Source organism: Lactuca sativa, chromosome 5, assembly GCF_002870075.4.
Source record: "Lactuca sativa cultivar Salinas chromosome 5, Lsat_Salinas_v11, whole genome shotgun sequence".
NCBI classification, from domain to species: domain Eukaryota; kingdom Viridiplantae; phylum Streptophyta; class Magnoliopsida; order Asterales; family Asteraceae; genus Lactuca; species Lactuca sativa.
Window position 1 is genome coordinate 225,876,531 of NC_056627.2, and position 14,303 is coordinate 225,890,833.

The 14,303-nt window shown below is 29.8% G+C and overlaps 1 protein-coding gene across 1 annotated transcript; it reads right to left on the reverse strand.

The window, feature by feature from the left end:
* Positions 1 to 3,860: 3,860 nt before the first annotated feature.
* On the reverse strand, positions 3,861 to 12,122 carry LOC111886606 (wax ester synthase/diacylglycerol acyltransferase 11). Its single transcript, XM_023882863.3, has 7 exons — positions 11,829 to 12,122; positions 9,875 to 10,426; positions 9,536 to 9,602; positions 6,635 to 6,750; positions 6,307 to 6,516; positions 6,026 to 6,163; positions 3,861 to 4,312 (listed from the first exon to the last, which is right to left on the reverse strand). Exons 1-7 carry the CDS (start codon positions 12,066 to 12,068, stop codon positions 4,148 to 4,150), a joined length of 1,488 nt encoding a protein of 495 aa, XP_023738631.1. The 5' UTR covers positions 12,069 to 12,122; the 3' UTR covers positions 3,861 to 4,147.
* Between the last annotated feature and the right edge of the window lie 2,181 nt (positions 12,123 to 14,303).

Sequence of the window (14,303 nt, forward strand, 5' to 3'; positions counted from 1 at the left end):
TCGAGTTCCTTCAACCAAATCGGTAGCATTCCGAACCAACTCGTTGAGTTCCCTAATGGACTCGTTGAGTTCATCCGTCTATCAACTCTTCTTAATGCATTAAGCCCTTATTCATCAGATCTACACACTAAACTCCGGATCCAAATTGGAAATACGCCTAGAAGGGTAAAGTTTCCAACTTTACCCATTAAGGTCCTCTCCCAATGCATAAAACTCAAACCCTAACTCAAAATGACTTAGATCCAACTCCAAAAGCCATCAAAACATCAAGATGGACTATGAGGTCATAGATCTGGACTCAAGGGACAAAATGATCATGTAAAGTCTTCAACTTTATCCACATACATGGCTATAGAAGCTTCAAAATACCAAAATGATGGTCTAAAGGTTGCATGGGACCTCCATGGCTATAAAGTTGGCACCTTTATGCCATGAAAATCCCTTAAGGCCCTAAATCTGAAGTGTTCCTCACTTGGGACGTCCAAATCCCAAGAATCATGTCATTTGGACCAAAACTAGCAAAATAACCCCAAAAAGGAGATCTAAGAAACTACAAGGAAAGTTAAAGCTTTATACCAACAAAATGTCGTGGATGAGGCAAGGATTATGGATCTATATGCTCCTTCTTGTGTCTCTAAGCTCTTCCTTCTTCCAATAGCTTCAAATACACACCAAAACACTCAAAAATAGCTCACAAACACTCAAATAGATTTAGGGTTTGGGACTTGGAGGCTGGAAATGAGGCCAACATAAAAGGTTTAAGACATTTAAATAGGGTGCAAACCCCAAGAATTGGGTTTTAATATCTGGCAGACTACTCATCGAGTTGAGGCCTCCCAACTCGTCGAGTAGGTTACTTAAATTATATGGCCCTTATGATCTCTACTCGACATGTTTGGGGCTCCCAACTCTTCGAATTGTTCTATAAAATGGAATAAATTTAACTTAAATACATACCAGGAACCAGGCGTTAGAGTCGAGCGTTATTTTGATGAGGATCCTGGAAATGGTTGGGATATGGCTTGTTAAAAGGAAGATTGTATTTCATGGAAAGCAAAGTAAACTCTTGTTAGAAACAGAGTTCGGAGTCCATATCTTCAAGGTTAAGGTCACCATTTAATTGATATTTGTTATTGGTAGGAGTTGGCATGGTTGGAGGTGAGGGTGAACATGTGGGATATATGGAACAACAGTAGTGATAGGGTCCGAGACAGTGGGGTTCGGAATTTGAGGATCATAAGAACTAACAAGAGCTAATGGACCTCCTGTGAGTTCTCATACAGTTTGCGAAACATTTGATTCATGACCTTTAAGCTTATCGAACAGTTGGTAGAGCTTCAGCTTTTTCAGAGATCCATCACTCTGAAGACATGATTTAACATTTCCCCAGCCCTTTCAAAGGCTGTTAATGAACTTGAGGTTGTATTTAAGTGGGGTTCGGACTATCCTATGAGTTGTCATGTTGATGACGACGATTCAGTATATGTTTGAGGCTAAGGCAATAGATTCACTAGGAGTTGTAGTGAAAGTGTCGAACTCATTGACAACAAAGGTTACATGCTTATCCTTCATGTTCTATAATCCCTCGAACAAGTCTTGAAGTGTGTCCCGAATCTCTTTAGCAGACTTGCACAGTTTAATGTGCTCAAAAAGAGAAGGTGGAACACCAAACACTATTTCCGAAAAGGCAACTTGATCTGCGTGGAGCTTTTTGAGGTCATCAGCAGTAAGAGGTGCCTGACGTTGTTCATCCTGTCCCATGAGAGTTGAAGCATCATCTCTAACAATAGTTCGAACTGGAACATGTGGACCTTCTTTAACGGATCTCTATATAGCTTCACCTTTTTCTTTTCCAAGTAAAAATCTTTCCATTCTGACTTTCCAGTGATCATACTCTTCAACAACTACCAGCGGGGCACGTGTAGGGTAACCCACGCTATTTGTTGTTTGCATTGAGTGCATTTGTTTAGAATTAGAAGCATCCATTGAAGTTAAGATATCTTGAGCAAAAGTGTTATATAGAAGAACTTTTATCCTGAACACAGAAATGATCGAAATACCAAGGTAATCTCGAATCAACTATAATCTTTTCTTATGGATTCAAAGGACAACCACTCAAGCTCTGATACCAATTGTAAGAGCAAAGATCTGATTGTGCAGGGACAAGGTTTGAAAACTCAAACCTTGAGTTAATGCTTAAGATCAATATTGCCTGCTTCTGATTAAGTGTTCGAGTCAAGTCTGGCAAGACCAGTCAAGACTGAAGATGTAAATCAACAAAGTACTTCAGGTATTAAATATGAAACTATGAGTATAATCAAAGTGAAGACAAGAAATGAACAAGGAGAAGTTTGAAAGATTTTGATTAGAGAGAAAGGTGAAAGTGAAGTAAATGTGAATATAACTATCTTTGGAGCAACAATCTGTCTTGTATTCTTATCATTAAACACTCCTTATATAGGAAAAGGAGTTACATCGTACATACCCAGATGCATACAAAGGACTGGATAAAAGTATAATTCTTAACACTCTGATTATCCATTTTGACAAAAAAGACTTAGTCCTATGTAAAGTTACATCAAGCAAAATGACAAGAATAATTAATGCAGACGGATATACTATTCCAAAAACTCTCTTCACTTCGCACCACAAAACTTCATTTCTGAATTTAATCACCATTTTGAACATCATCTCTATTTCGCACTTGAAAGCATTCCGGAATACCACATCATTTCCTACCAGAGACTGATTTCGGATCTTCTTATTGAATGATTGCTAGAGGTTCACTTTCAGGTACAAACACTACCATTAATAAAGTTGTTTTTATCATCGATGTGACCTTGGGCTTAGTTAGCTTCTTGTTTCCTTTCTCGTCGTTGGTTCTCACATTATGCATCAGAGTGCCCAAACTCATAGCAACTATAACACTTGATGTGACTATTGCCATAATTATCAATTGTACCTCGAGTGCCTTCATGTAACTGATGGTTGTTGCCTCAGCCTCACATGATTTTCATAATTTTCACCATGACCTCTTCCCCCAACTATGTTGGTTTTGCATCTTGCTGTGATTGCTTTCCTGCGTGGAACGAGTATGCTTTTCTTTTTCTTTTTCTTGCCTTTTTTCCATTCTTGGAGGGTAAGCAACAACTTTCTCACCTCAGGTTCTTGATGAACCTTGATTTTAATTTCATCAACTTTCAATCTTCCTACAACCTCTTCAAAGGTGATAGTATCAAGATCACCAAATTATTCAGTTATAGATGCAAGTTGAACACACTTTGAGGGTGTAACACATAAAATCTTTTTTTTTTCTATATATGCTTATTCCAATGTTTCACCAAGAGCTCGAATATTTTTCACAATACCTCCAATTTTAGTTGAAAAATCATCCACGTCCTTTGATTTTCTCATGCCCAACATATCAAACTCGAATTCGAGAGTTTGAACTTTCGTTGTGGTTACTCGATATGCAGATAAGTACATAGTTTTGAGAGTGTCTCAAGCTTCTTTTTTCGATTGCTTCTTCGATATCCTTAATAAGACCTCTTCAGGAATGGCTTGGTTGATAGTATCCATTGCCATCTTGTCTTTCTTCACACTTATGGGATTTTGCGGGTTCTTTGTTTTGATGGCCTCCCGCACTTCTTAGGATTGCATGTAAATCATCTTTATGGACCATGTTGTGTAGCCAGTCTTTGGCAACATTGGATATTGGAGGGTAATTAATCCTTCTTTATTTGATATCATTGCACCAGATTCAATCTAATACCAATGTTGGGTTTAAACTAGATAAACGCTTTGCTTGAAACAAAAAGGAAAATAACCGAACAAAGAAGGAAAAGAAGGAAGAAAGGAAATTTAATGTTTATGCTTAAACTCTTATTAAAAATTGAAAACATTACATCTATTTCTTGGAAAATAAAATACTCATAAACTTGGTAAACAAGTAATACTTGATGAGCAAGTAATAGAGTCCTAAGTAAACTCAAACTAAAGTTTCTTTATTTTACCCATACTCCTAAACTTCTGAATTATTTTCAAGGTATTTTTCCAAAAATCACACTAAATTAGCAAACAAAATACTAAATTTTTTTTTTTTTTTTTTGGTTTTGATGAAATGCGATGACATATACATCATCATTCTCTACTTGTTCTTAGCACTCTCTGTTGCCAAAGCGGAAGTCTTGATGAGATGAAGAGATTCCTCTAGATCATCACATAGCCTTTGAGGGTCTGGTATGGTTTCCTCGTCTGATGATATCACAAACGTCAATTTATCCACATAACTCACTATGTGAATCATCAATGCCTGCAAAAAAACATTATTGTTATTTCTCTATTGGAAATTTCTAAAGGTTTCACTTGACGATGGTAGATAAAAAGACCAATGTCAAATTTAATATAAATGTTCTATTATTTGCTGTGTTAAATACTAGTTTATAGAAAAACATTTAACAGTCTATAAGAAAATAATAATTAATATATATATATATATATATATATATATATATATATATATATATATATATATATATATATATATATATATATATATATATATATTAAGGAAATGAAAGTTAGGAATACTAAAGTTCCTAACCTTTTGATAGAAATGGTCCTTCAATTATGGATGATGTTGCAATTGTGTCTATTTTTTTTACTTTCCAATTTTGCCACAATATTTTATGGCTTTGGCAAATTTCGTCCCTCTAAGAATAGTAAAGTTTTGCCCTTCAAACTTTGGCCACAATTGCTTGTGATGTTAACACTTTTGGTTCCTTATTCTTTTATGTTACACCATTTGGCTACAATACTTTTTAGGACTTGGCAATTTTGATCCATTATTTAATATTAATTATAGTAAGCCACAATATTTTCTACAACTTGATAGTTTTGGTCCCTTCTCTAATATTAATCTTCATTTTTCAACATCTAACCACCATAGTTTATATATTTTGTCAACTTTAGTCCCTTATGTATATTCTAAAAAATTGTCACATAAATAAACACGTACTATAAAATTTAAAACAAACAAGAAAACAATAAAAAATTCCCGACCCGTAGCAACGCAAGGATACACCTCTAGTTATTTATAATGGTTATGATAAATGAAAAATATATAAATGGAAATTATGTTGTTTGCATTAGCATGAAGAAAATATGCATTGCAACTTAACAAACTAAAATTACCAATCTACCTCTTGACATTTAAATATCATGATTCGTATATGTATATCATATCCAAAAATAAATTGTAAGTTTTTATTTTTTGTGTATGCTGTTTCGAAAAGATTTTAAACAAATTGATGGTATTAATTTAGATACACAAAATTCTTTTATTTAGCTTTCATAAAGAACATAATGTCTTTTCAGAATTCATTATGTAAGTTTTTGTTATATATATATATATATATATATATATATATATATATATATATATATATATATATATATATATATATATATATATATATATATATATATATATATATATATGAAATAAGATAAATAACTCTGCTGACCAAATAAGTAGATCAGTTTCCAAAAGTAAAATTTTGTTTTATTTAATTAAATCTCATCATATAAATCTTTAAATAGTCATTTATGTTCTATTAAATAAAGATCTATTGAAAAAACATTCATTTACATGCAATTTCTCCTTAATTAATTAAGTAGGAAATTAGCAACAATTATGCCATATTTCGAAGCCAGGTCTACTAACATACTCATCTGCATATAGCCGCATGCATATGTATGTGTATATGTCTCCAAAAACATATAGTTATATAACTATAATGTATATGTAGAATATATATATATATATATATATATATATATATATATATATATATATATATATATATATATATATATATATATATATATATATATATATATATATATATATATATAGAGTACAATATTAATTGTCAAAAAGAACTTTTAATGAGAAAGATGAACTCCAACATATATAAACACTTATGCACTGATATAAATACATGTACATTAAATGTATACTTACATTGGGTTGTCCATAACAACTAGGAGCAATGTAAGTCAAATCATGTCCATAAAATGTGACTTCTTGTTCTGGTCCCGGTACATTTGAGAACCACAAGGTCGTGTTAGAAAAAACCTTATGGTTTAGCTTCCCCACAGCCTGCATCAATCCCAAATTCAACATCATACCTAAAATACTAGTTATTAGTCGAGTTTCGTTCCATAACTATATCAATACAATATACAGTCATAAACCGAAACTTGATGATCTTTTATTTTTTCATTGTAAAGTAATATATTTACCTTAATGCCGAACAACTTGAGGACAAAATAAACAATAAAATAAGTGTATAACGGCTCAAAAGAAGCTTTCTTTCGATCGATGACTGCTTTGGCTTCTTTTACGTAATCTAAAGGGTTAGTTTTGAGTCCAATTTTAAACGGAAGAAGCACAAAACCGATCTGGTTGCCCCATCTTCCTAACTTCCCAGTTTTCATCGTTTCCACGAGTGTCTAGGTGCACACAAGGTAAACAAAAAAAATGTTGATTATAATGATATCAAAGGCATATGGTTGAATCTAACAATTTAGAGAAATGATGAACACACATGAATGAAATTACTAAACTCACATCGACCCTAGTGGTTGCTCTTAGGTTGAAAAAGAATGTGGCGCGAAGGCGAATGTTTTTTGGAATGAAGCTGTTTTGGTTACAATGAGCAGTCCCATTAGCATTACTGATTTCACCTGAAACGATTATTTGGATTAAATACAAACACTAAAGAAAATTAGTCATTTTGAGTTTGGAATGAAGGCCATGAGATAACAAGATAATATTTCACTAATATCAGTCGAAGTTATAAAGTAAATAATAATAACAAAGTAAATACAAATATTGATAAAAAGTAAAAACTATAACAGAATAAAATAAAGGGTTCACGTTATTTTTTTCAAACCAATTATATTAATATATTCAAAATGTCAATTTACATATTTTAATAGGAAAATCTCCAATAAAGTCTAAATATTTTGGATTGGTTTACGGTTTAGTCCTAAATTTTATTTTTTAAACATAAAAGTTCTGATTATTTTATATTTGTCAAAATTAACGAAACAATCTTTATTTCTTTTCAACAGAAAATGACAAATTGTTGTATATAATTATATAATCGGGATTTTTTTGTTAAAAAAATATATGTTGGGAATAAACCGTAAATTGACCTAAAATATTGATATTTTATCGGAGATTTTCTTATTTTTATATCATGAAATTTATCCATTTTTTGAAAGTGTTTTTGATTGGTAATTGTGACTTGGGATATTAAATTGATAGAGCACATAATTCTTTTACAAATGTAGCCAAAATTGAACATTTGTTATAAATTTGGTCTTAATTATTATTATTATTTTTTTTTTTACAAATTTGCTCTAGCTTTTTCTTACGACTTTATTTATTAGCTGTGAGACCAGTATATTATAAAGATTGATTAAAAAATATTAAATAAAGTTGTTTAAACACCATGTATTTTTAAATTAAATTTCGAAATAAATATGAGTGAAATGATGAACAACTAAGTACTTCAATATATATTAATAAAGAAAAATTATTGTCTTATTTTAAAGGAATGATGAATAAACAATTGGGTCAACATTAGATGTCCTATTGCTAACTTACAATCATTATCTAAAATTAATATTTGTAATGTATCTATTCTTTTAACTTTGGACAATGTAACATACAACTACCAATGAGTGAACATTGGTTGTCTCAAAAACTCTGAAATTTCAAGAATAAATCCGAAATCTGATGAACAATTCCGGAATTAGATTTTTTTACTTAAATCTAAATTTTTTTAACAAGTAGAGTAAATGTGAACTATATACAATATTAGAGCATGAAATCGGACATTAGATTAAAAAAAATGGACATTTCGGATGTAAGGAGAGATTTCTTCGGAAAAAAAAAATTGGTAAAAACAAATAAAAAAATACTTAAATTTGAATACCATATCTTGAATGGGCATTCGGGAGTAAGTGATCATTTTTCAAAAACCGAAAAAATTATTATTTTTTTAAAAAAAAAACTCATTTACAATGGTTAGTTTACTCAATAATTTAAAAAAAATACTAGAAATCGAAAATTAAGGTTTTTAAAACTACATTTAATCATTTTCCATTTCATATATATATATATATATATATATATATATATATATATATATATATATATATATATATATATATATATATATATATATATATATATATATATATATATATATATATATATATATATAAAGCTGCAACTCGCGTATATTTGTAAAAATGAAAAGTTATGATGATCAATTAAAACCAAATGGACTTTTAATGAGACCGAAAAAAAAATTAGGGACTAAACTTGATATTTGATAAAAAAAAATAACTTGTGCATATTTGTAAAAATGAAAAGTTGGATAACAAATATACAGGTTATGGTGATCAATTTCCAACAATTTTTATCGGGTTGATCCTAAATATTTTTTAAAGGTAAGTGTGTTGATCAAGGTTACCATCAAATTAGTGGGATGATTTATTTAAATCACCTTTTTAGAAGTGGTTATCTCTCAAGAAATGAAAATTTATAAAATATTCTTTAATTACATTGAAACTAGTTGGTAATAAATAATGTGATCCCTACGATAAATAGATTTTTTAATGAGTTTTGACATAAACATGTAATTCAAATTTCCATTGATTGTACAAATCAAATAGTTTGTTGTAAATTTATGATTTTGCCTCTTTTAAAAATAGAAACATAATGAAGTAGCTTATGGTGGATTCATTATCTTTTGTTTCAAAAAGATAAAAAGTTGGTTGTCATGAAAAAAAATATAAACAAACAATACCATTTGGTATACCCACGCCAGAGCCTAGGTGGGGGTGAAAATTAAAAAAGATAAAAAGTTGGTTGTCATGAAAAAAATATAAACAAACAATACCATTTGGTATACCCATGCCAGAGCCTAGGTGGGGGTGAAAATTAATATTCCCTCTGTTCCAATTTTATTATCCACAGACAAAAAACACACAGATTAAGAAAAACATTAATTACCACTAACTTTATATAATAGAATGACAGTTTTGTCTTTACTTTACATTTAATATTCCATTAAATGCTTAGTTGATTAAGTAATAATGAGAGAGTATTTTAATAAAAATGTTATTTATATTTAGAAGTGGATTATTATTTTGAAAAAACAAAAAAAGAAAAATAGACGATAATTTTAAGACGGAGAGAGTAATATTTTACAAGTAACAGAATTTTGAACCCTTGATCTCAATTGTGAAATTCTACACATCAACCAACTTTCATTGTGAGCGTGGAAAAAAAGGGAAATTCAAATTAAATAGGTGAATTAATGAAAATGAAAAATTAACTTAATGGTATTACTTAGGTGAAATGAAGATGGAATTGCATTGCGAATGGATATTTTATAAAAATTTGATATCAGGAATCTGAAATGTATTGAGATAGAAATGCAACAGAACTTACTATATCTACGATTCAAGTAACGTGATAATCCTGCCTGAGTGACTCCAAGAACGACATCATTGAGTGTCTGCAACATTAACGTCATCGATCACATAGATGTAGATTATCACAATTCGTTTTCAAACAAATGATCTTGAAGATCTATACAAAAAGTTATTTTCTTTAACAAGGTTTTGTGGTAAAACCATACACGTGATAACATACTTTCTTTACCAAATGTCGTCACATGTTATCACTTATTTATTTTACTTATGATTGTCTGTGCTAAAATAGAAAGATGACATGCATGTAATACGTGACACGTTTGATTAATCCCAAATTATAAACATATTAACATACCACGCCCATGACATTCTTCACCGCCTTAATGTCATCTAAGTTGACGCTCCTGTGCACAAAACGCCTTGGTCTATTCTCAACACCTAGAGTCCCTTTTAATGGGGTTTCCGTGTCTTTAAGAAACAACACGGTCAACAAAAACATCACAAGCGCAACACAGGAGTTCCACAACATTTCTAGAACTGAATAAAATCCTTTAAATTTTATGTAGCTGTAGTCTTTGTTGAAAGGAAGCGTAGGCAAGGCATTTGGATTCGATGATTTTCGTGTACAAGCAAGAAGAAGTGTCATCAAAGAAATACCATCCCCTAAGGAATGGTGGAAACGGAAAACACCTGTTCCTTCATTGTTGGTCGTCTTAATGTCAAGAATATGGAGATCCCATAAAGGTTTTGAGTCCTCAATGGGAGATTTGCTGAGGTTTGAGATATAGTCCTCAACAAAACTGTCTGGAAATTCAATGTTTGGTTCAAGTTTTGGAACGATAACATGGTCATCGATGTTCACATTTGTCGGAACCCATCTGATGCTAAGGGTTTCTTTGTTGAAAACCTAAAAATATCGATAAGCATGCAAGAATTTAGATATGAAAAAAAATTAACTGTCACAAACGAATTAAATGTGCGAAGTAATAATGTAATAAACCATTGTTTGGTTGATTTATAAAATATATAACGAATTATCTAGATATCTCGCATCGGATTAGATTAGAATAATCAAGTTATTAAACACAACAAAGATGTCGGCTAATAAAAATAAATTATCAATCTACCCTTAAGTTAAGTTATATCACTCAATAAAATAAATATACAAAAATATAAAATTATTTTTATATTATATATAAAAATATAGTCATCTAAAATAATATAATAGTTATAATTTTTTTCATTTCATCATTTAATTGACTAAAAATAATCATTTTCTTTGAACGAATGATTATTTTTAATCAATCAAATGATTATATATATATATATATATATATATATATATATATATATATATATATATATATATATATATATATATATATATATATATATATATATATATATATATATATATATATAGGGAAGAGTTATATGAAAAATTAATGATTAGGGCAACACATATTTGAACCAATGAAAACATGACAACACATCACTTCCACAATAACTTCCATAATACATTACTTGTGAAAAAAGAAATGGACACGTGTCATTTGATTATTGGTTCCGGTAGATGTTGCGCTAGTTATTTGTTTTTTCCATAGAACTCATTCATATATATATATATATATATATATATATATATATATATATATATATATATATATATATATATATATATATATATATATATATATATATATATATATATATATATATATATATATATATATATATATACTAAAAATAGTCTTTCCCTTTGAACGAAAATCGTCATGGAAGTGAATCGCATTTTATGACGAATCTTATATTTCATTCATACACAATAGCTAAACAAGGTTGTTTTTATTTCATTGTGATGACCCGTTTTATTTCAACTATGATTAGTGCATAGCAAATACTATAAAAATATATTAATTAGGTAACATCATTTATGGTGTCATAAAAATTAATTAACAACGTAAATAGCAGACACGTCTCAGGGACATATAAAACTTTTGAAATCAATGTGTTGGTAATATAACTCCTAGAGTCCCGAGTTTTAATACATTAATATTAGGTTTGCACCTAAAGTCCAAAAACAGAAGACCACTTTAAAAAGTGTCATATCAACTTAATATACGAGAGTTATTGTTAATATGGTTCCTTTAGAACGTGAGCACTTATCTTATTCTTTTGCCATAATGTCTCAAGTACAACGTAACATAATGGTGTACTACCCTCAAATTAACGTCAAATTATATTACAACCGGCTTAAAATCAAACGCACGCCCTATATGAGATAAATTATATATCAGACCATTGTTTACCTGTAGGCTTGAGAATCGAGGATGTCGAACGAGAGATTGAACAAGATTTTCTTTTAATACATCAACGTTGATCTTAGTTTTGCACCCCATAATGGATATGATGTACACATTGGAGCCAGGCTCATGGAACAACCTAGCCATAGGGCTCAAAGGTTGATATTCTTGTTCTTTAAATCTTGAACCATCTTCCGGAATTGTTTTGATCTGCGTAAGAGTGTTGAGACCTTGTGAGGAACTCATGGCTCCAACAAAATTGAAACTTTCTATATTTGGGAATGTAGTTTGAGTTCATGAATAATAACTTCCTTTTATGTAAACCCACCAGGCCCCCCATTCATTATGATGTCCATCATTATATCAAAAAATAAATTTCAAAGCCATACTTGTGGGGTATGCGACCACAAATGCCGGTGTCGCTTAGAGGCCCCCATACTTGTTTAACGTATATTAATATTAAAAACGGGTTAGTTATAGATTACTGACAGATTAGTAACGGATCAGTAAAAAGTTTGTTTTGACTAATTTTATGATAATTAACGATTTGTCAATGACTTTTTCTTATATAAAAAAACAATATTTATGGGCCAATTATCATTTTTCCCACAATGCCTTAATAAATTTACGGACCGAGCGTGACAATTAATGATCTAACTACTATCTAAAAAAAATACTAATATGTGTAAAAGTCCAAATTGATATATATTATTAATATACTTAAAATAAAATATTATTTTTAAGAATGTATTTTCAAAATCAATGTTTAATGTCCTATATGATAACTATGAAATCTATAAGATATGATTACTAAGTTGTAAATTAAATTACTAGTAACCAGTATCTATTTTATTATTAAGTTATATTTTAGATTTGATATTTATATCTTATACTTTATCTTTATATATTGTTGTAGCCAAGTTGGTAGGTAACATGCAATTTACTTTAGTAGGACATCAAACATTATATAGAACAGCGGCTGCTCTTTATGTTTCTGAAATGGGTTTGTCATAACTCAAATACTTTTGTTTTACATGCAATTTGTCCTATACATAAATTTGCGCCGGGCATCCTGGAACCCCTTCATCACCCCTATTGAGTATCACCTATTTGGGTACCCGTATAGTTTTAATTTGTTTATTTATTTGTTAATTGTTACTATTATATATATATATATATATATATATATATATATATATATATATATATATATATATATATATATATATATATATATACACGGAGTGGTTCAAATGAGAACCATAAAAGATTAAGAACCCCAAGAACCCCTTATCATAAGTAATATGTATTGTGAATACTTATTAAATATGTTAAAAATCATTATATTTGTCATTTTGGTATGTGAAAAGGGAAATTCGTAATTAATTTTTATAGTATAATATTTTCATTTATATATACATTCTTATTTTAACACACAATTTATTAAAATAAAATTTAATACAACCCTTTTACATTTTAATATACAAAATTCACAACTTAATACAATCTATATTACACTAATTGACATATTCAGATAAGTTAAACTAAAACTCTATCACCACCGACATATGCTGTCATCAACCATCTTGTGCCACCATCGCATCCATCATTCATTGAAAATCATATCTATATATAAAGTCATGTATTACAGCTTAAATACTATAGTCATGTAATTTCGTTTTTTTAGGTTTCTAATTTCTCCATTTTTGAGACTACAAAAAGCCAACACAACCCTGGTTCTTTCTTTCTTTCTTGATTATCTCAATTTTTTTTCAATGTCGGTTTGTTGAGATTAAAAAAACGATTTAACAAGAAGCAAACGTAAAGGATTTCAATAGGATCTAGCTGATTAGAGAATGTTTCAATAACTCTTATGCTTAAAGAGTATCATACCATTAAATTTCTAACAAAAAAAATTATATATTCACTAAAGTCCCAATATTTTGAACGATTTGACAAAAAAGTCCTAAAGTTTATTTTTTTTGACAGTAAAGTCCTAATTGACGATTTGACAAGAAAGTCCTAAACTTTATTTGGTTGACAAAAAAGTCCTAATTACCGGCTAACCGGGGGAAAAAGGGTAAAAGTGTCAAAAACTGCCGGTAATTTGGACTTTACTGTCAAAAAAATAAAGTTTAGGACTTTCTTGTCAAATCGATGAAAATATTGGGACTTTACTGTATATATCCCTTATATGTATCTAATCACATATGTTTTACGTGGACAATAATCATTTTTGCATTCTCGATTCACTAGTTTTTCACGTGTATTTAATCACATGTGATCAATGTATTTAATAACATATAAATCATATATGATTTGATATATATAATCACATGTGACTCGATACATATAAGAACATGTGATTATATACAAGAGAAAACCTAATGAATCAAAAACACAATAACAAATCTTTGTAGGTGGGGGTGGGGGTGGTGGCGGTGGGTGGTGGAGGCGGGGTGGTGGTGATTGGTGGTGGTG

Excerpts from the sequence above, each read along its gene's own strand:
- LOC111886606 (XM_023882863.3), bottom strand. The coding sequence starts at position 12,068 with ATGAGTTCCTCACAAGGTCTCAACACTCTTACGCAGATCAAAACAATT. Across the intron at positions 6,751-9,535 it reads TTACTTGAATCGTAGATATA|GTGAAATCAGTAATGCTAAT; the intron begins GTAAGTTCTGTT and ends TAATCGTTTCAG. Across the intron at positions 6,517-6,634 it reads GAGCAACCACTAGGGTCGAT|ACACTCGTGGAAACGATGAA; the intron begins GTGAGTTTAGTA and ends GTGTGCACCTAG.